This window comes from Amborella trichopoda, chromosome 2 (assembly GCF_054954075.1).
Source record: "Amborella trichopoda isolate Santa Cruz 75 chromosome 2, AtrichopodaSantaCruz75HAP2 v2.0, whole genome shotgun sequence".
NCBI lineage: Eukaryota > Viridiplantae > Streptophyta > Magnoliopsida > Amborellales > Amborellaceae > Amborella > Amborella trichopoda.
In genome coordinates, this window is record NC_142337.1 from 68,885,067 (window position 1) to 68,908,621 (window position 23,555).

The following is a 23,555-nucleotide window of genomic DNA, read 5'->3' on the forward strand; positions in this document are numbered from 1 at the left end:
AAAAAGAGGGCCGGTCCATTAGCCTCATAGCCTGCAGTGGTGAGGAAACCAAAATGTGTTGACATAACTCTAGCACCTTGTAAAATTCTAGCCAATAATCATTTGGGAGAGGGGGCTGACCCAACGCGCCTACAATTACTTACACTAGTCACCCCCTATAACTATTAGGCCTGAAGTAATGTGAGCTAGGAGATATTAAAACCAGTGAACAAGGCCCATGCCTCCACCTTGTCAGAACCACAGAGAGCAAGAGAAAACCATTATATCACCCTGAAGCTATCCCTAAAACACCTCCACCAGCTGGGCTAGGGTTGCCAACTGAGTAAACTTTGAAGTTGAACTTCAAGAAACTGGTGGAGCAAACAACCATTGTCTATGTCCACCCTGCCTAGGCCTAGCCGACTATCGATGGGTGCCCAAGTGGTCTAGGTGGCACCAAGCGCTTGTGCTTAGGCAACAGCCTAGCCTGCCCCTTGCCTTCCGGGTGTAAAACAACAAAAAGAACTTTGATCTGTCAAATTTTTTGCTAGATTGAAAATTTTAAGAAGTTTAAAAGATCATCCCAAACTTCACTTTTTTCTGTTGTTGAATTCATTGTGAACTACTAAGAGTGGTTATAAGACAAATTTTTCGTGATTTAGAGCTTAATATCTGATACTCATCCAAAACATAGAGGATCAAACATTGAGCAACAAAGGAGAGTAACATATCTTCATATTTAAGATTCCTTCTACAAGTTCTAATAGGGGGTGGGATGTGGGACAGAAATGTGATTTTTAACCGTATGAAAATGATAAGAACAAAATTTGGTGCAGTTTTCAGGACAAAGATACAAAAAATTTAAGAAGCACCTTGCCAATATTAGGGGCATGTTGCCGCATGTAAGGAAGTCTCAAATAACTTAGGAAGGATAAACCATAGTTGTTGGGGTCAGGAGCAGGAACAGTACCGGGATCGGGAGTGAGAGATCGTGAAATGCTAGAAGATCCTTATGGTCGGGACCGTCGTCCGTACAATGCACATGTTAGGAATCAAGATTCCAATCTTTTGGGAAACTTGATCCCGGCCTTTTGGGATCTTTATCCCACCTTTTTGGGGATCATGTTACCAACCTCAAGCATTAGTTATGTTGCTAGTTTGCTATAAACAAAGAAAATCATCAATTTGGTTGCTGGTCTTTAAGGTTGGGATCGAGATCCCTAAAGCAAGGATCGGGATCTCTATGAGTGGGGTTTGAGATCCCAAAATTTAATAATCGAGATACTTGAGAGATCCGTAACGGGAGCGACAGAATCGAGATCCTAAAAAGGTTCACCTACTAAAGTAGGAGATTCCGATAACTATGGGATAAACCTAACTATGCCATAGAAAAGGAAAAAGATAGCAAGGATGCAAGTATAGCAAGTTGAGGACCGGGGTGAATATTTTTTGTGATAGTGATGAACATGATGATGACGAGAAAACTGAAGTGGATCCTTTCAAAGTTCAAAGAGAAGACTTACATTTTAGAAGCCTTTTGTGAAGAGCCTTGTCTTCCTTCTAGAGCCTTTTTACAATGATTACTTGCTAGATGTATCTATCAAGAGGGAATTGCTTTCAACACTACTCGCCTAAGCAGCTTCCACACAATGGCGGAAACAAATAGCCACTTTGGGCTAGGGTTGAAGGGTCCAACCCCGTATAAGCTCAAGGAGCCATTGCTATAGAAGGAAAGACCACTCACAAAGGACTACCTCAAGATGATTCATGTGTCCATTATGGGGCCTAATACTGACAAATACATGGAATGATAGGAGTAAGGGTGGCAACAAACCGGCCTGGGCCAGGCAATCTTGGCCTTGACACGGCCCTTGTCCCTATCGAGATAGCCTAGGACAAAAGCAAATGAAGAGTGAACCAAAGGAAAAAAAGGAAAAAAGAGGGGCAGAATGGACCGAACCTAGCCGATATTGAGCCCTAGCCCGACCCTCTGGCCACAGCTTGTGGCCCATGCCCTAATTTTTTATGGCTGAGCAGCCCAGATAGGAGGACTAGGAGAGCGGCAAACTTGATGGTGATTTATTCTTTAGCGACATTTTTTTGAGGTTTATTAAGGCATCTAATGAAATTCATGATGCACACTTTGTTTTTTTTCATAGACAAGGTATTGAGGAGGTTGTGCATGGAGGTAGAGGAAACCAACACTCATGCTCTCTATTCCTCCATTATGAGTTTGTGAGAACCTTATGAACCTTTATATTGGGCACTTTTAAGTGGTCAATGGTCACTCCAAGCTCCATCCCACACTTGTTCTAAGCTTACCTTTATTCTCCATGGTCCAAGGCAGGAAGAGAACTTTGGAAAGCCTCAAGTCTGCCACTTTGTGGGTATTATGAATAGGAAGAAATCACAAAAAATTTTCAGAGGAGAAGAACATCAGTTGCGGCTTGGCCGACAAAGTTATGAACTTAGTGGCATTCTGGGCCTCAAACCACAAGTTGTTCAAAGATTTCCCATTCACTGACTTTCATTAATCATATGAATTGGGCTAACCTACTTCATGTGGCCAAACTTAGGATCTCATGGGCAGCTATGAGGAGACCACCTGAGCCAAGTTCCATCAAGCTAAACTTTGATGGCTGCTCCCTTGGCAATCCTGGCCCATCCGGAGTAGGTGGGCTCTTTCGTCCAATGAGAGACAAGCATTGCTAACCCTTTCCTGCCCCATCAACTTAGCAATTTCTACCCTTGTTGATGCCCAAGCTCTTTTGGAAGGCCTGAGGAGATTCGACAACACTTGGGGTTCAGTCATGGAGGATGAAGGGGACTCCAAGAATGTTATTTCGTGGGCACCTGATCTTTCTCCTTGCCCTTATTGTTTAGATGATATCTTTGATGAGATATCTCAGTTGTCTTAGGGTATCTCAATCTCATGGCGCCATGTATTTCGGGAAGCTAACTCGGATGCAGACCTTCTTGCGAAGGAGGGAGCCTACTCTACCACCCTAGGGTTGCTTTAGATTTTTGTTGACCCCCACCTATATCTTCTGAGCTGCAAGCCTTCTTTTGTTTCTCTTTTGAACCCTTCTGGGGTGTATAGGATGCCCTCTCAAGGGGACTCATTTGATTGTACATTTTTAAAACATTACTACAATTATAGTCAACTTTTCTCAAAAAACAAAAAAAAAGGGTCATACCCTCAATAAAACCAAAAGTCAAAACTCTATTAGTAGCCAAACATGTCGATCATGTTGGTCTATCAACAAGAGGAGAACTTCCTTGACAATGTCAAGAAAGGAAAAGGAACAAGGGTCTTTCAAGCCCTAACCTCACCACTACTCCAATTGCGTTGCACCTCGTAGGGGTCTTCTTGAACTTCGGTCCAGCCAGCCCCTTGATATGATTTGCATAAGTTTTGACATGGTTTATGGTTGAGTAGGCTTCAGGGCAAAGTTCAAGCCCTAGAAGGGCCACTAGATAAATAACTACTACTCTTGGTCATAGAAGAGGAGGGAGATAAAAGGAGGAGAAGGCAAAGGAAGAGGCTGATAACAATGAAATTGAGGAGGGCCATTACTTTGAAGAGGACGATCATTCTAATAATGATCTCTGGATTGGCTGGAAGTGCTTGGGATGTAGCCAATGATTACATAAAAGATGAAGATTGATACTGAATTCTTCTTAAATTTCTAACATTTTACTTTTACGAATTTCACTGCATTGTGGTTAAAAACTTATGATTTTAGAATGCGTAAGCAGATTGGAGTGTACGAACTACAGATTTTTGGTTATGGTCTTGTATTTCAAACTCTCAATTACTCAATATTTGAGTACTCTCTGGATATGTTGTATCTTTTACTTTTTGTGGTTGTCACTTCTTAGATAGTTAACCTATTTTAATGCTTAATCTTACACTAATGACGAAATATTGAATTATCATAATTCCTCATTGTGAAATGTGAGTCAATGATTTGAATGTCTGAATTATCATAATTCATTTTTGTGAAATGCAAGTCGATGGTTTGAATGTCTTTTTCAGACATCTGAGTGCATCTATTTGCATATGCACTTGGTTATGATATATATAAATGCATAAATATACATATAAGACACATACATATGCATATATGTGTGTTTGGAGCAAACATATTGATGCAGGATAGAAATATTCTTATTTTTTATTTTTATTCAATTTCAATGATATATTTTAATTTTTAGTTTTTCTTGTCTATTTCTAGACTTTTTAAGTTTTCTACGGAGTCTAGGTTTTTTATATACTATTCACTCGAATCAGGGTATTGTTGATGTTATTGTTCATGTGTATAATTCACAAGGGTATTTTCAAAAGTTTAGTATTGTTTAGAAGTAATTTGGAGTTTTAAATTGTTCCTTTGGATCTCAAGTTAATGTTAGGGCTTCGTAGGATTATAAAAAGAGGAACATTACATTTTGGGATGTTAATGTCATTGGAATGAATTATATTTTACGAAAGAAGAAAGTTCTTCTCTTGGCTTGATTTAGAACCATGTTTTTTTCTCCATTATCGCAGATTTTACTTGTTTAAGGTTCAGTTTTCCACCTTTTTTCTTGATTAAATTGGTATTAGAGCGAGGTTGTTTATTAAACCACAAAGCCTGGAAACTACAGCCAAGCGTAGGGTTTGCTGATTTTGGCCCGAGAACTACCAAATCAGCCTATATCTTGCTGTTTTCAGTTAGTTTTGTTGATTATTTGTCTAGGCTTTATGATTTTGGCGAATCTATGGTAGTGAGGGAATGTGGAAGGGGGTTTTTCACAGATCCACTTGGTGATCCCAGAGATCAAGAAATTGAATAACCTAAAAGCAAATTCAGCAGCATAGGCAGCAGTTTGTGAGCACCATACATGAGTAAGATAGTGATCTTCCCGCCCAAGAAGATGTCGAACACTATCCTTTTCACCTTTGTAATCCGTGTGAAGAGTCGAGTAATCAGGAAAGCAATATAAGACCTAAACGTAAGGAACCTCACTCTAGGGCTTTTGATTTGGATGATGACACTTTTTTATTTTGACACAGGTTGTATAAAAAATAAGCAGGTTGCATATTGGGATTTACCACCAATCTTCAATATGTACTCACATCAACAACAATCTCTAAGGAGATCCGATCTATGATAAGGATCAAGATGAAGATGATTCGGAAGAGGATCTTGCTCGTCAAGCATATAGAGATAAGGCAGTAGGGAGATTGATCAAAATCATTACCTTTGAACGTTTCTAGGGTATTGAAGAGGTGATTCAAGAGATTTCAGACATTGGAATCGAGTAACGCAGTGGAAGTGTGGTCGACTCATAAACTGCAAATTGTAGCCCTGGTTTTAGAGATCAGAGTTCAAGACTAGTCGTACTTGATAAATTTGCATTGATTTTTAAGATCCATATCAGGATTTGTTTTTTAGGGAATTTTTTTTACTTCAAACAATCTTAGAACCAACAAAAATCGAGGTCCAAAAAAGTGGTTTAATGCTGAACTCAACTTAGCTCACTTCAAAACTCGAGGACAAGTTTTCTCCAACTAGGGGAGAATGACACAGGACAAAATCATTCTTATTTTTAAGTTTTGGTCAATTTCAATGACATATTTTCATTTTTAGTTTTAAGATCCATTTCTAGGGTTTTTAAGTTTTTGGGGGATTCTAGGGTTTTTTTATTTCTTATTGACTTCATTGCTTACTATTCATACGTATTGTTCATGTTACTATTCACAAATTGTTTAATTAGATCTCAAGTTAATTTTAGGGTATTTGTATGCTTATAAAAAGTGGGACATCACATTTTGGGAGAATGAATTTTATTTTATAAAAGAAGAAAGTTTTTCGCTTGATTTATAACCATGTTATTTTTTCTCCACTGTTGCTAATTTTACTTGTTCAACGTTCAATGTTCAAGAAGAGGGATGGTGGCTTTAATTTCCCACCTATTCTTCTTGCATAATGTATACATATATGGATGTCTTGGGCGCCTCAAAAACTAGCACCCACCTGGTGCCTAGGTGCCCAAACCCCACTTGTCCGCCTAAGCCTAGTACTTTTTCCAACCTTCCTGACTTTCTTAGAGAACCAAGCATCTACTCCACTTTTTGTTGTTATGTTTCTAGTAGTTACTAAAATAATTAAAAAGTAAAGTATTTGAACTCCAACAAAGCCCAATGATGAAAAAAAAAATGTCGAAAATTAAAACACACCTTTTTCCTAAACCTTAAACAAGTAAAATCAGTAAAATAGAGAAAAAGAATGGTTGTAAACCAGGGCTAAAAGCCTCCATGCCATTGCCATCATGCAAATGATAGACAGTAAGGCCTTGTCAATGCATGCTAAATCATAGTTACTGAGATCTTCTAAGTAGGGGCCCGCTTCCACTCCAAAAGCTTAATCCCGCACTCGAGATACGGTATCTCGATTCCGGGCAATTCCTTAATATTTGGGATCTCAATTCAAGAAATTAGGGAACTCGATTCAATGAAAATGGGATCCAGATCCTTATGCCAAAAATCATGCTTGCATAATCAAGCAGAACCATGATTCCACCACTCGGAAACGAGTATCCTATACTTTGGAACCGAGTTTCACCAACAAATATTTTGGTTCGTATATAATGGAGTGTGGATCTCCAATTTTCTATGACTTAAAAACTTTCTGAATGCCATGATTTCCTAAATACTAAGCAGTACACAACTGTGCACACCTTTTAAAATGTGACTTGTGTCTAATGTCAAAGAAAGGCAACAAGAGGAGGCCAAGAGAGGAAGAAGAAGTTGGAAGGAAATACAAAAGGTAATAGCATTCCGGTCATATTGAGATGTTAGGTCTGAATCAATACCCTTACCTTCCTTGGAGCTAGTTAGTGGGTCATGTTCACCTCCTGAAGGATTTGTATCGCTCAAGTGTTACACCGATTTGAGCGAGTCATGGAGTTGTCTTAAGGGTGATGGAGTAACTTGGAGAGCCATCAAGAAAATTATTTATGGCAATGTCTTTCCCCTTTTCTTGTTTCGCAAAGGTGAGTATAGCTATCATGGTATTTCTTTTTTCGAAAACAATGTATCGCAGCATTATAAGATTTGTGAATTTGGAAAAGCCTCAAACATATGGGAAAAGTTTATATAGAGCCTAGGCTCTAAACAAACAAATTAGAGCCTACCTCAAAACTTTCACTTGAAGAGGTTGTTTTGATGCCCAAATATCATCAAATTGATCATCTTGACATCAAGATACACGAACATGAAAAAAAAAAGATTTCATGTTTTGGAAATAGTGCATCTTGTAGCGCATTTTTGGACTGCCAATTTTCAATATTTTCAAGTTTTCATAGGTCTGCTCGATCTACACTATTTTTGAAGCGTTAAATTTCATAACTGAAGATGAAAATATAATTTAAGGCTATGCTATCACAAAACATTCTAGTATTGAAACCATATTTCTCGCCACTATTTGAAGGTAGGCTCTAATTTGATTGTTTAGAGCCTCGACTCTATACAAACTCAATTATTGGACCGGAAAGAAGGGGGAAAAAGTAAAGTCTAAGCGCCATATGGCACGAAAAGGAAATCCAATTTCGGTAAGATTTGATCTGAATCGTAGTTCAGATCCAAGTCGGTTCAATGAGGGCGACCGCGAAAGTCACCGAATGGGTCTTCCTGCAGAGTCCCTTATTATGAGGCGTGCGATGGGAGACGTTGTAAATGTCCACGACAGACATGACTTCTTCTAACGCTAGAAGACCAACCAAAGGAAAACAACCAAGACCAAAGCATGTCGTGAAAGAAGCACACAGAGCGGGCGTGCTTCGACTGGGTCTCCAGGGCACAGTTGAATGTAAATATCATGAACGCGAGCTGCAGAAAGATAACTCTCAACAAAGTTGGGACTGAGAAATAGAAATAAGAAGAGGAGTAAGTAAGCTAAATTGGACAGACAGACAAAGTTCATGCCACGACGATTTATATGGAAGGGCAGTTTTGTTGATGCTTTCCTGTTGAGAATAAAGAACAAAAGAGAGATTGATTGAGCATAAAAAGCCAACATTCTTATGATCTTATGGCTATAGCTGCCTTGATGGCGGACTTTAGTTCTTCTTCTTTTCTTGTACATCATCCATCTATCAAGAGGCCCAGTTCATAATCTCCTCGGGTGATTCTTAGGGGCTACAAGCCCTTCTTGACTCGTTCTGCAACGAGGACGAAGGAAATTCCAAGGAGGTGCATGCTAGCCCCCCCCCCCCCCCCCCCCCCCCCTGGTTCAGGAAATGACTCCTTCCGGGGAACCTCCTACGACGATCCTGCCCACCGCTCTCGAGCGCGCACCTTACCGTATTGCTCTAAGTGATCTGGTGGCCCTGGCGGAAGCAGAAGAAGCCACTTCGGAAGAGGAACCAACTGGATTACGAATTACTAGTTAGATAGCTTTGCTTCTGCCTCTGCACCCGATGCGACTGAATCAACAGGTTCTTCCACTGCTACTGGTGGATCCGGGTCAACAAGGTCAACAACAGGATCAAAAGCGTAATCTTTCTCCCTATCCAATCTGACTATTGAGAATTAGGCTCTTCCTTTCATTATTACTCCCCTCGATTTCAAAAGGGATAATCCTAATCCATATCATAAGGAACTGGATCCCAATCAAGATCATCAGAATCGCGCTCTCGACTGCATCTGCACCTACCCCTGCTATAAGGTTGAACGAGGAGGTGGGTTCCGACTTTTCCCTGCTTTTAAGGTGCCTACTCCCTCTTTGTATCCTCAACTCGCAGCCTACACTGGCTTGTTCCGTCTTGTTCCATCTACAGACTATTGATTTCCAGTTTTTCACCGCCCAGTAGCTGCTACTGTTTCCAACGAGTAGGCCCTGAACTGAACGAGTAGGGACAAGCTTTTTTCATTACCGTACCTGCCCTGACCTTACCCGACTAAAGGAGCAAGTGGAGTGAGCGAGCCTTAAAGCAAGTCAACTCCACGCGAAGGTACGGGTATCATGGTGACCAGAACGGGCAGGATCCAGTAGAGTGAACGATCTAGTACCGGTAGAAAATGACCTTTTTCCAACAAATCAGTTCATTGTAATAGACCTTTTGAGTTAATTCATACAGATGTTTGGGGAACCTGTTCCCGTGTTATCTCATTCAAAGCTCCATCGAAGTACATGGTCTAGAAAAAATCAGATTCTCCATACTCAACATCAGTGTAAAAGACTTCTTAATCCGGAAAATCCATCGTGGGCGGCTCGTAACATGGTAAAGGGTGACGTCCAAGGGCAATAGAGCGAATTCCATACATCATATATGTCAAGGGTGGATTGGTGGTTCATTCCTTACCCGAAGTAGGTGGGACAGGGAGTGAATTAGTAGGAGAAGCTTGAAGTAGGGCCCATAGGCGCCTCCCAGCTGATTTAAGGGTTGGCTATCGCTCCTACCGTGTTTAGGGTGGGATGGGGAATGCCTTATCAAAAGCTCAAATAGAAAATAGAGTTTTTATTTAAACAGCAACAACGTGTGACCGTCAATTCGCAAAAGATTAGAAGATTGTTCACAGTCCTTATCACTTGTGGTCTCCATTCAATTCAAAAGTGAGGGGGCCCTGATTCATTCCAGAACAAGAAATTCATCACCATCATAAAACCTGAAACTCATTAAGAACAACTTTTACTTCGGGTTTGTCAATACATCTCATCGGTTGTCCACTGAGAGTCTTTTTTAAGAGTTCCCCTCCTCTCATGAAGTAGCGTGGCGCCTTACATACTCTTTGTGTCTAGAGGAAAAATTGGGAGGGAAACTCCTGTTTCCAATGAAATTCTAGATGTGTGGAAGACCAGCCCGCGCAGCGCAACTTTGTGCGCCCTGTCCTAAGCTAAGCAAGCAAATACATACTGATGGTGAGTTGAGTACTTGGATGTGGGTAACCTTTCTAAGTGTAAGTTATGTCAGATTGGATGCAGTGGTGTGTAGTGGAGTTGCCGGTGTAAGGTCCTACTCGTTACAGTAATGGAACAAGAACAATCTTTGATCTGCCAAGAAGAACAAGTATAGCTTGAACTGAACGCCTGAACTAAACCGGCTATCTAAACAGACTATCACAAGCTATCAGGAAATATCTTGAGTTTTGTTATGTACCCGAAACAGAAACAGCTAATCGCCTTAAAGAGCTTTTTGGCAAAATCATTAATCCTTAGTTTTTTTTCCTACCCGACTACCGGAAGGATGAAAGGGCATGCTTTAACAATGGACATCTCAGGATTATCACCTGCAATACAAGCACTACCCTTGGAGTGAAGCTGTTGAATCGACCTCTGAGAAGGAAGAAGAACAAGAGCTACAGCGGTGGAGGAACAAGCCTTCGTGGCTGCACCTGTAAGGTTACAGTCTATTTCTGTTTGCTCTTAATTGATTCGCGAACTCTCTTTAAATGCTCTGGTGGAGTTGGAGAAGCAAGACTTCATTCTAGACAGACTCTGATCTCCTTTACTCAATTGAGTATCTTAGTCACTGATGCCCATATAAGCATAACAGGCGCCTGAAAGAAAGAGTGGGCAATGCTGCAACCGCAAGGGCTGAAATACGAGAGTGCCTGCCTTTTCTTTCAAGTAGGCCACTTTTTCTAGAACGCAGTCTGGGATAACCGAGTCTCATTTTCAAGCTCTCTTCGGTTAGTGGATTCGCCAACTCTCCACTCGCCATAAGGAGCTGTACCTAGCCTTGACATATGATCAAGGTCAGATCTCGAGGGGAAACTTGATGCCCTGATCTATGAGCAAGTTTAGATCTGGATTCCTCTGTTGAAAAGTCAAAATCCAATTCCTTGGTTGAATACGATGATACTGGTCAGTGAATAGCACATCCAAAAGGCTAAGCGAAAGAGGCTCACCTCGACAGTTAGCCGATTGGAAGCATTCTTCAGTCCGTTCGCCAGGGAAGCTCTAGAGTCCACAGTGTCTCATCTCAGTGCATGTCTTCTCAGTCTTAGTCACCAGTTCAAGCTGTTCAGTCCAACAAATTTTCTGTCTAACTTCTTTGTTTTCTCAAGATCTCCCGGTTCGCCTCGTAGCTCCTCCCGGAACACCTCGTAGCTCCGGATGTGAAACGGTAATTTCCAGTGATATATAGATATCTTGTATAGAGCCCGCGGCACAGCAGTTCTTCCATACCAACTTAGCTGCCCACGCTGCTATTAGCACCCACTTGGGCGGAGGATTTATTCGGCACGGCACGGCTGTGTCATGAGTCACTTGGCGTAACGAGTTGGCGCAACGCGATGGAGCAAGATAACCAATCTGCAGTTGATTATGACCTATCAAAGGAAAGGGGAGGCTCCCCCCGGTTAGTTGTTCCTGACTTTTGAAAGGCGGAAGTGAGAAATGGGAGAGCAAATGAGAAAGATTGGGCCAGCTTCCTTGGGTCCGCTAAGTAGTTAGGATCTGCCAAATCCAATGAGTGTCTCATACCTCCCGACCTAACGCTGTAGCAATCGATATTCCTCGGTTCGCTAGTGAGCCCCAGACATAATGGTATCAAGATAGCTCGACCGCTTCGTGAGTAGCATAAAAAGATGTTGTTTGCCGCGCTGGAAGCATAGTCAACTACGCTACTGCAGTCAGCGTTCTTCTTTGCGCCCGCCTATGATAAAGGATCAGTCACCGAATCGTAGCCCAATTTGTAGGAATGGCTGCCGGTATTGGCGGTTCGAAACAGTCCAAAAAAACCTCTTTCGATTTTGCTTTTGTTCTTCCCTTTCTTTGGCCATTCCTTTTTTATGGGAAGGAACTCCTGAATCAGAGGAGGGGGGGTTCTTGACTTTTTAAGGGGGGGTTGAAAAGACTTGCAAGAAGGAAGGGAAGCAGAAAAAAAAAGGATAATGCAAAATTAGTAACCAGCCGCTCAAATTCAAATTTTATTTCACTACGCAACAAATTTTGATAGCAATAATAAGATGTAAGATAAAAGATGATAAAAATAGTAATAGAACGATGGAATGTGGTGGTTGAATCGAGAAATGGCTTGATAAAAATCTTTGATAGACAATCTGGTGGAGATGGTATTTTGAAGAAAAAGACGGGCCGACATCCTCAGGGAGCTATGACAAGGGCTCCAAAGATTTCCCAATAACCCAAGAAAAGAAATAGAAGCAATCAATTCATAGAAGGCCTTCGCAGCACTGTACAATAGCACAGTAGTACAATAGCTAACCAATTGCTATAGCACCTATAGCTAGCACCAATGGCTAGAGCACCAAGAACTATTACACAGTAGCAGAGTTATAACATTGTACACTGCAACTCTATAGCACCTATTAGCATCTAGAGGAGCTTGTTTATCTAGAGTTTATCGAGCTTAGCTCCTTTACCTATAGCACCTATAACTCCGATAAAGCTGGTATAGTTAGTGGCAGCCCTATTTATACAGCTCCTATAGCGTAAGCAAGGGAGTTCTTTATACAGTTAGTGAGCGAAGCAACCTATAGCTATAACACCGATAAGCTCCTATAATTAGTGGCCGCCAGTGATTCAAAAAGCGGAACGCCCAGCACCTAGGGGGCCGCGAAGGCAGTTCGAAAGGCCAGGGCACATTGCCCAAGCCTAGGCGCTAATTTGGGCGGTCAATCCCTCAACGGCTGCCTAGGCAAGACCGCCCAACGCCCAGCCTTGGGTGGCCACCCAAGGCCTACGCCCCGCCCAGGGGCGAAAAAACCATTTGCTGAGGGCATTTTTTGTCCCTTTTTTGTGTTTTTAAGGGCAAAAAATTAGGGTTTTAGGTTCATTTGAAACCTAAAACTTGTTGGAGCCAATTTTAGAGAGAGAAAACCCTCAAAAAACTAGATTGTGGTGAATTTTTTAGGATCGAAAGGTTACTCGAAGTTAACAAAAATTGATCAAAACATCACCCCTTGATATTAATTTTGATGTTTTGCAAAGTTACTAGAGGGTTTTTTAGAAGATTTCGAGTATTTAGAATAATCTTTGAGGTGGAAGTTTGAAGATTGAGCAATCAAACTCAAAGTAAGCGATTTTTTTTATTGCTATAGTAATTTGCATTAGTTTTTAGATGTCTTCTTCAAGATCTAATAGAAGTGGTGATCCCGGTTGAAAATATGGCTATAACCCAGATCCTAATGATAAACATTGCATAAGAAGCAATTTTCTGAAAATGATACAAAAGAGGGGATAAGCCGGTTTAAGAGACATCTTGCTGGTATCAGGAGCCCATGTAAAAAGACTCTTGATGCTGTTAAAGAGGAAATAAAGAATTTTTGAACATGGTGAAAATGAAAAAAGATGGGAGATTTGCCTCTATAGCAGAGATTAGGTCTAGGGTTCAAGTCAATTTTGATGATGATGATAGTGATAAGGAAAGGACTGGGGAGGGATGCCAAGAGGTTGAGCAATCCATTATTAGAGGAAAGGGGAAGGGAGTTGTAATTGCTTCTGGTTTTGGGACTAGGAAGCCTCGAGGCCCTATGGATAGTTTTTTACCTCGGCTTGACCCTGAGGTTGTAGGAGAGAACAAAAAAGCAAACCACCATTGACAATAGAATCAAGAAGGAAGAGAGAGATAGAGCTGCGTATTATCTCGCTACATGGTTTTATGAGGTGGGCATTCCTTTCAATACCGCTCGCTTGAGCAGCTTCTATGCTACATTAGAGGCAATTGGCCAATTTGGCCCTACGATGAAACCTTCAACCCCATATGAGCTTTCAAAGCATTTTTTTAAAAAAAGCAGTGAATGCCATGAAGGAAGCTGTAGAACTTAAGAAAGATGCATGGGCTCAGTATGGGGTTCTCTTATGACTGATGCTTGTATTGATGGGAAGAGAAGAACTTAGATGAATTTGCTTCTGAATTATCCTGTAGGGACTGTTTTTTTAGGTCTATTGATGCCTTTGATCATATCCATGATGCCCATTACATATTTCAAGTGATAGAGAAGAGAATCAAGGAGGTTGGGGAGCATCTTGTTGTACAGGTTGTCACAAACAATGCTGCTCCTAATTTTGCTGCATCTAATATGTTGCGCATGGCTTATCCTAGAATCTTTTGGACACCATGTGTAGCACATTGTATAGAGCTCATGCTTTAGGCGATTGGCGGTTTAACCGAGATATCAGGTGCAATGAAGAAGGCCAAGTATGTTACGAATTTCATTTATAGCCACCATATCACCCTCAGCATGATGCGTTCCTTTGCAAAGAAGAAAGAGATTGTGAGGTCTGGCATCATGAGATTTGTGACCTGATACTTATGCCTAGATGGCATACATTCGTGGAGAGTGCAGTTGAGGCAAATATTTACCTCGGATGAGTCAAGAGCATGCAAGTGTACTAAGGATCAGGTTGGGAAGAAGGTGAGAGATATTATCATTTTTAAGGCTTTTTGGGCGCGCTCCTAAGGTATTTTTTCCTCTTATCAAAGTCCTTCGCATGGTTGATAGTGACAAACCTTTTATGGGCTATATATATGATGCTACGGAGAAATGAAAAAAAGAGAGAGCCCAAAATTTCAATAATGAAGAAACCCACTACAAGCCTATTTGGGAGATTATTGATGAGAAGTGGAATCGCAGCTACATTCGGATCTTAAACCTAACCACTTCTTCATCCGTTTGTGAGCGCAATTGGAGTACTTTGAAAGGGTAAGTCCATAAGGGTAATTTGTATAATTTTATAAATAATACATGAACCATAGATATTAGATTTTAATTAGTTTCATTTGATTTTGTTAGATTCATATAAGGAAATGAATAGGGTTGAATCAAAGAGGCTCAAAGACCTAGTCTATGTCAAGTACAATCGATAATTGAAGGACAGGTTTGCTAAGAGAGATAATAGAGACCCCATCGGATCAAAAAATATGGACAATGCTAGAGTGATTAGTTGATGATGATGAGGTCGAGGGGCATGAAGGATTGACATGAGACATGGTCATGGATGCTTTAGGGACATCAGCTGACCCTCCTAAGGCCACTAGATCTTCTGCATAGAGAACAAGGGTGGAGGAAGAGGAGGAAGAAGAGACAGATTCACAAGAGACAGAGGAAGAAGAGGACGACCAATATGTCGAGGAGGGTGACGACTCTATCGACTCCGATGAATATGATGCCAATGTAGCTGATCCAAAATTTTATGATGATGAATGAATGTTGATTGTTGAATAATTATTAAACTTTGAAGTTTGAACTTTGATTGAAGTATTGTGTATTGAACTATTGAATATTCTTTTGAGTTGTCAAGTATTACTTTCATAGTTTTATAATTCAATTTTGTTTTCTTCCTCATGGTGGTGTACTACAATACTGGTGTGATACTATTTGATAAATTACTTGGTTGGAATATTTTAAGTTTTAATTGGATATGGAGTATGAACCAACTTATGGATTATGGTTATGCTTATGGAATGTGTACTAAATGCTAATATGTAGTATAATTTGAATATAACTGATAGTCTAATACTGACATAACTGAAGAATCCTTCTTTGGATTCAACTAGGTCACCCAGGTTCTGGGCGCCCGTCTAGACGCTGGGCAGCCTAGACCCCCCAATCCGCCTACGACCTGCCTAACGCTTTTTGAAACACTGGTGGCCGCCCTAAACTATAGAGCTTCGATAGCTATTTTTAGAGTAGTAGCTAGAGTTGTTTATTAGAGTTAGTGAGCGAAGCAACCTATGTTGAGCTCCTTTAGCTGCTATTAGTAGCTAAAGCACCTATGCTTAGCTAGAGCACCAATAGGTATAGCACAGTAGACAAGAGCTAAAGCACTGTTAACTGCACCTATAACAAGAGCAATAGCACTGTAGCTATAGGAGCTCAAGAGCTCCTATAGCGCCTCGTTCATATTGAGAGTCAAGATATTATACATAAAGTGAATATTCCATCAAAATTTTTTCTTTTGGTTCAAAATGATCAATATGTAGAATTAGAACAAGTGATTGTTGAGATTCGCACTAGAACATCCACTTTAAAGAAGAGGGTTTAAAAACATATTTATTCATATTGTATAAAAAGTGAAAGTGCTCCAATACTTTCCGCTCGCTTAAGCTCTGGCGGTATCTCCCGTCGCCAAACAGATTTCGTGTTGCTATTTCTGAAATCGAGGAGCTGGTTGCAAATAACTTATTGCACAACAAGGAAAACCTAAGCAAGGTTTGGCAATAGTACCAGGAGAAGGGTAAGCTTGCCTTTCTCATACAAGGAAACAACCTGAGGAGATTGAGACTAAAGCATCGGGGCTGTGGGAGCAACGTTGTTGCAGGGAAACCAACCTGTATTTTACCATAGTGACTTGGCTTTGGGGTGGTTTTCCGGAGCAGTCCTCAATTCTTCCACGTATGATAAGGCCCTAATGATATACCCGAAAATACAAGATTTTTGTTACTTGACCAACCATTAGAAGAAGCAAATACAACGGGTACACTAATCAGTAAGATTGATGAAGTAGCAATTAATGCAAAACAGCCAATTGGAAAGCAATAGTGATGGTTGTAATCCTCCAAGCTACCAACAAATGAACTATACCATTTGATCCCCATCGGTCGAAATTGTAATAAAATGGATTGGTTAATTGCACCCTAAACATCCTAATAACAACAGAATGCGATCCAATTCAGTAAGAAACCCACTCCTGTGCAAATATGCAACGCCCTCCCTGAAAGCCAGGAATCTCGATACATACTTCATTCCCCAACCACATAACTTCAAGCCAACCTCGCTCAGTTCTCTCGCTCCTGATACCGGATCTCCTCTGGCTCTCGTTCTGGATAAACATGCGTTAATCATCTAAAAGCATGCCATATGGGTGGAGAGCGGACACTCCAAACCACATAAATGAAGCTGATACCAATCATGACAAGATGTATGTCAAGGCTAAATACAATGCCTTGACATTAAAAAAAAAAGTCACTCAGACTTGATTAAAAATGATGTTCATCCTAAGCACACACATTTGGAAATAGTTATCCTTCAGTAATATTTTGAGTATTCCTAGTGAGCAAAAAGAAGATTGCCCTAGGATTATTCACCCTTGGTGGACCTATAGCTTGCCTTGACTTCCTGGGCTGCGGTTTACCATGAATTCAAAGGCATTGGACACATGGATCCATGATGTGATTCGCTCAAATTATTCCTTTAAAGTCTCCAAGAATATCGAGACCGTGGCCAGATCTCGGATATTTTTTAACAGCATTTAAGGCCAGACTTTGTTCCTTCTACAAATGAAACCCATTTTGATGGTCCTTTCCTTCGAATCAAATTTCTCGAGTCTTCTTGTTTTCCTTCATAACACCTATTCTAGCACGCGTTGGAAGAGGATTTCCTTAAGTAATAGGATTTGGGAAGGGAGGAATTATATAGTTTCTATGGTGGAATGAAAGGTAAACTGATAAATTCCAGGCCATCATAAGAGTATATACGCAAATCCCATGTGATGCAAGACAAATTATTCTTATTTTTAATTTTATTCAATTTGAATGATATATATTTTAAATTTTAGTTTTAGGGTCTATTTCTAGTGTGTTTAAGTTTCTTAGGGATTCTAGGGTTTTTTTAATCTTAGGGATTCTAGGGCATTATTCATGATATTGTTTATGTCCTGTTCACAGGTGTATTTCTTAAATTTTAGTATTATTTAGAAGTATTTTAGAGTTTTAAATTGTTTACATGGATCTCACGTTAATTTTAGGGTTTTGTAGGCTTATAAAAAGTGAGACTTCAGATTTTGGTTGTTTATGCTATTGGAATGAATTTTATTTATGAAAAAAGAAAGTTCTTCTTCTCTTGGCTTGATTTACCGTCATGTTTTTTCTCCATTATTGCTGATTTTACTTGTTTAAAGTTCAAGAAAATAATTAATTTAATTTCTCACCTTTTCTTCCTGCAACACCATGTAAACTCCCACAGACAAACGCATACACGATAGATACCCAAATGTGTGTCCCTATCTAGAATGTTGGGGATGCAACTCGAAAATTCCAACACAGTTAGGACCCAATGTACCGAAGTCTTCATTTTGGAGAGCTATGGTCTCTACTTTGGATGCTGGCATTCAGCAGTTCCAATCACCTGGTTTCGAACTCCAGCACTCCAATACAAATTGTAAGGATCATTTTTGGTTCTCCAACAGCCTAAAGTCGCCTTCAAATTTGGCAAGGGCCCAACAAGATCTTTTTAATATGGCACCCATTTATTTTAGAGTCAGGCTAAATTGCAAAAGCGATTCTCTGTGAACATCTTCAAACTATGTTTTAAAATTTCATAAGCAGAAAAATATTCTGGAAAAAAATTTCAAAGAAATAAAAGTAGCACAACCTCACATGATGCCCAACAAGCTTCTGTGGAACTTCGGAAGATGTCCATTGCACCTTGTGGCACCATGTAGAAAAGGGTTTCCTACAAACAAAATATCAATCACATATTATTCAACAATAGCTAACTAGAGATAATTTATACGCCTGCCGTGATACAAACTCAACAAAAAGAGAACAAAATATAGACACAAACATGAGTATATAAGTGTACATAGCCCACATGCTAGGACAGCTGTGGACATGCAAACTATTTGGTGACAGATGGCAAACATTCATATAAAAAGAAAAACAAGTGAGTGCATAAAGAATAAAAAGGGAAAGGCAACCAACAGGAATCAAGAACTGGGGGAAGAAAGTTACACGCAAAATCATCAAAAAGAAGCGTGAGTTTGTCTTAACATGAACGCATGAGTGCATGTGTGCTCACAGACACAAACAATGGATCACAGGTCCCAATAGAAGCAACAGCATGAGCACACAGACAAATGGGCACAACACATATTACACAAGGCATGTTATCAATCAAAAAATTAAAAAGAATAATATAAACAATAAAGAAAATATACTAGGTAACAAGTATAAGCAGCTAGCAGAATACAAGCAGCAAATTCTCTTGATCATCACAAAAGAAATCCAGCAGTCAGAGAAAAAAAGAGCATTTTAGATAACTCAAGAAAAAAAGGTTTTTGCTTGGTTTTTTAAGAGACACGAGCCACCAAGATCTTAGAATTTTTTAGAATTTGGATCCTTCAGGCTTCAAGTGTACAACAGTTTGATATTTTCTAAAATCAGATGTAATCAAGTCGTCCAGCAATTCAAACGAACATCTGTCATTCTCAAAATGAGAGAGAAGGGTTAAGTATCAATGTACTTAATCCAGGATGTGGTCACAATAAAACGAGTGCATTGCCAATAAAAATAAAAAACAAATGCGAGAGAGAAAGAAGAGTTAAAATCTTGGCAACTAAGATATAAATGAATGAAAGACTATTCTAATTTATAAACAAAAGACAAACAACAAGAAAATATTTGTCAAAATAGCTACTTCATAAAAGAAACTTTGAGATAGCAAATGAACAAGATGGCCTTCATCATTTCAAAGATGTACTTTTCAACCAACAAAACAAAGAATATGGTAGTCCTTGCAGCGATTGTACGTAAAAGAGTAAGGCAAAGTATATTTGACCACTAGAAGATGGTTTCCTTCTATCGTTCACTGAAACTAGGGGCTATTATTAGGTAATTTGGGTAAGTTATATTAAACTGAGGGCAATCTAACTACATATTCCCAAAAATCAGGGTACCATGAAGCTCAATTTTGACTGATGCTCGATGGGAAACCCAAGACATTATGTTTTGGAGGAATTTTCAGGATTTCTTAGAGCAAAATCCTATCCTCCTTCCACAGCTTCTGAGGATGTTATTGATTTCGGAATTGAGTGCAAGCAGTGGGCAATTGTTTTGAGATTCTGAGCACTGATCTTATGAGTTTCCTTCTCTTAAACAAACCCCATGCCCACACACAAACACAAACACCACTCCCCCCCCCCCCCCCCCCCCCCCCCCCCCTTCTTTTTCCCTGTAGAAATCTTCAAGTTATTTCCTACCTGATAGTTGTTCTTTTCTCTTGTGAGCACCTGACTGGTGGGTTGTCTTCTCTCCCCCACCCCCTCCCTCATTCCCTCTTTTGGCTTCTCTAGGCACCTGGTGTGTGGATTGCATACACTCTAATTCTCTTCCATTCTCTTGAATTCTATTCTTCTGGCCTCTGCCCTATCAGGCCTCCCCTCTTGCTCTTTCTTGCTACCATACTATCTCAGCTCTGTCTCCAATCCCCCCCAAAAAAAAAAAAATTTCCTTCCCACCCGGCCACTCTTAACGTCAATCTTCTTATGCTACTGTGGACACTGAAGGTTTTTGAGCACTTGATATGTGGGTTGCCTTCACTCCATCTTTTTAGATATGCAGTTAATTGTGTACAAAGCACCCAACAAGTGGGCTGCCTTCCCTCACTCCTCTTGAGGATCTTTTGCAATTTTTATTACCACACACACACACACACACACATATGTATACTTTAACATTTCAAAAATTATATCTCACATAAAATAGTGTGCATTTAGATCATCTAAAGAATTGGGGGCAATTAGTAACTTATTTCCATTCCTGAGCACCCTTTGGAGGAGGTGAGTATCCTCAAACGCTAAATGTGTATCAGTAAAATTGTCCTTTGAGTCCTCATATGACCCATTAGGGCATCCCTAAGTCACTAACTTGTATTATACTTTCCTAAATTCTAATCATGCATTTATGCATTATCCAACAGATGCACACGAAGAAGAGAAAAAAAGCTTGAGTAGAAGAGACTAAATGATCTTGTTTTTAGTATTATCAGATGTTGAAAGAGCGGCATCACGAGTTCCATCAATTGATGCCAATTCAGTGATTGATGCTGAAGATGATGCAATATTCCTGAAGACAGTTCGAGCTGGGGCCAAGTTTGTAAGATTATTGGAAGCTCAATGAGCCCCACTAGATCTAAATCAAGAAGGAAGAGAATGAGTACAGCAAGGGGGAGGATGAGGAGAAGCTGACTCAGCAGGAGATTGAGAAAGAAGAGTGAATTGTCACATAGGGGATGATGATGGCTTGGCATGATCATACTCAGATGCAGCTGTTGGTGGTCATGGAGATTGAATGGTGGTGTTCCTAGTGCTGGCAGTGGCGATGATGACAAAACTCATTTGAAATTTAAGTTAATGAGATTTATTGCCTTGCATTGTTATGTCAACTTTTTGAGTTCTGACTTTCGTAACTTCTAGTAAATGATGGTCGATTTGAAATGTAATGATGGTCGATTTGTATTGTGTAGTATGGACTATGGCATTGATTGTAAACTTAGTGTATTTCAAGTTCAATTTTCAAGTTGTGTTTTCAATTTGCTTAAGTTTTAGTAATTGAATATCAAATTTCAAACAAATGTACATATGAGTTTAAGATAGTGCAACAAAATAACGTGCATAGAATCATCATCATCATCATTCGAGCCTTATATGAAACGGATGTGGCAAAAGTTCTCCGCTGGCTGCTAACCAAACAACCCTCCTTTTGCACCCACGCTTGGAACAGTAATAACGGGCATAGAATACATTAAAGAGGTCCTTTTTATTACTTATGTGAAGTTCAAGTTATGGGGTTTGGTAATCCATCCCCAACCCCCAACAACACTCTTGAGGCCCCCAACCTCCCCCCCCCTTTCTCCATGTTTTGGGGCACCTCAAAAACTAGGCACCCACCTAGGTGGCAAGGACCCCTAGCCACTTAGGTGGCCAAATCCTTACTTTCAAGCATCCTCTTCAAACCAACGATAGACTCCCCAATATCCAGGTCAACCTTAGTTTGAGAGCTTCCAGTTCTAGCATTCTCACCACCATTTTTCCCTCCATGGAGTCGTCCTGATTTTTACTGTGGGCCTCTCGTCCCATTGTTTTGATGCCTCATTCATGGAATCCAAAATTTCTTAAGTCAAGATCAAAAGACCTTTAATATTGGCTTTAGTCATTCATTTCCTTGTTTCCATGCCCATCTTCCTCGGTAACCTTACCAACATCTTCCACATGGGGCTCAAATCTTCCATGTAAATATAATTCAAGTTCATCTTTTCTTCTTGTTATAATCAAATAGTCAACTTTTACCACTGGTTATTGTTCGCCCTTACATATGACTTTTTTCAAGTAACTAGAGTTCAGCATGGATATAATCTAAACCCAAAAACCCCAGTTTCACAATTTTGTTTCTGCCTTTCTGTTTATATGAATGATATCTTAAGATGTTGTCATGGGTTGAGCATCCTTTTAAACATTAGTTGCAAACAGGCAGTTGGCAGCATGGGAAACAATGAATCCTGGGATTGGCGTGTGGCAGAAGGTGCTCTATATTGTATCAGAGCAATGTCAGAATATGTAGCTGACTATGATGTCGATATAATGCCGCAGGTATGGAAATATGATGTCAACATATTCTCTTGTGCTCCCATACATGTCGCTCTATCATATTCCTGTTTCAGTTTCAAAAAGACTAGAGCAGCTCATGCGAAATTTCCTTTGGTCGGGGTCAAACGATACTAAGAAAATCCACTTGGTATCTTGGAAAAAGGTTTGCTCACATGAGAAGGGAGGCCTGGGAACGAGAGATCTTAGAAAACAGAATTGGGCACTTTTGGGGAAGTGGTGGTGGAGGTTAGCTAATCAAGACAACCAACTCTGGTCTCAGGTTATAAGAAGCAAATACAGAATTCCTGCAGAAAAGTGGCTGCCAAAGACAATACCCTATCCCGCAGGTTCAGGCATTTGGAAAACTTTGATTTCCATCCTACCTAGGTTCAAAAATAATATTAGATTTCATGCAAGAGGAGGACAAAAGGTCAGGTTCTGGGAGGATTTGTGGCTAGGCCTCTCACCACTAAAAGACAGGTTTCCCTTACTCTTCGCCATAGCTAACTGTAAATAGGCCTTCATAGAGGATGAAATCACACGTTCAGGTTCTAGTAGGACATGGAACCCATCATTTAGAAGGCCTCTTTCTGAAGAGGAAATCCGACAATTTGTTTCATTGACCCACGAACTCCAGGGAGTTTTCTTACCCCCTTCAGGGAAAGACTCCATTATTTGGTCACCAGCTGCTTCAGGGAAGTTCTCAGTAGCCTCTTTCTATAGAGTCCTGGATGAACGGACAGAGATTGCGGACCCCTCTTTTAGAGCCTGGGATTCCATAGCCCCCCTAAGAGTTAAGTTCTTCCAATAGTTAACGATCCAAGAGAAACCTTTAACCTTAGACAATCTTCAGAAAAGAGGTTTCTAGTTCCCTAAGAGATGTATAATGTGCATACAAGAGGAGGAAACAACTACACATCTGTTTCTACATTGCAATTTCGCATACTCCTTATGGTGCCAAATTATTCAGTTATTTGGCCTATCGTGGGTTCTCCCATCATCTACCCAGTCATTGTTAACAGTGGCCTTTGAGGACTGCTTTCTGAAGGCTGGGAGAATTCTTTGGAAAGCCTTGGTAGCAGCCATCCTTTGGACTATAAGGAGAGAGAAATTCAAGGATTTTTTGAGAAACTGAGAAGTCTACACAGTCTGCATTCCAAAAAATAACGGACTCAGTTATTTTTGGGGCGTCTAACCACAAACCCTTCAAGGGCATCCCTGCTTCCTCCCCCTTACAGGATTCGGATAATATTCTAAAACTAA

At 40.2% G+C, this 23,555-nt stretch overlaps 1 protein-coding gene across 14 annotated transcripts in view; it reads right to left on the reverse strand.

Moving 5' to 3' along the window:
• Positions 1-23,555, reverse strand: part of LOC18430024 (chromatin modification-related protein EAF1 B) — an 86,265-nt gene that overhangs the window by 26,703 nt on the left and 36,007 nt on the right. For all 14 annotated transcript variants that reach the window (XM_088859804.1, XM_020664836.2, XM_088859808.1 and 11 more), the window contains one exon: positions 18,302-18,382. In XM_088859804.1, coding sequence (XP_088715930.1) covers positions 18,302-18,382 — 81 coding nt within the window. The remainder of the gene's footprint in view (positions 1-18,301; positions 18,383-23,555) is intronic.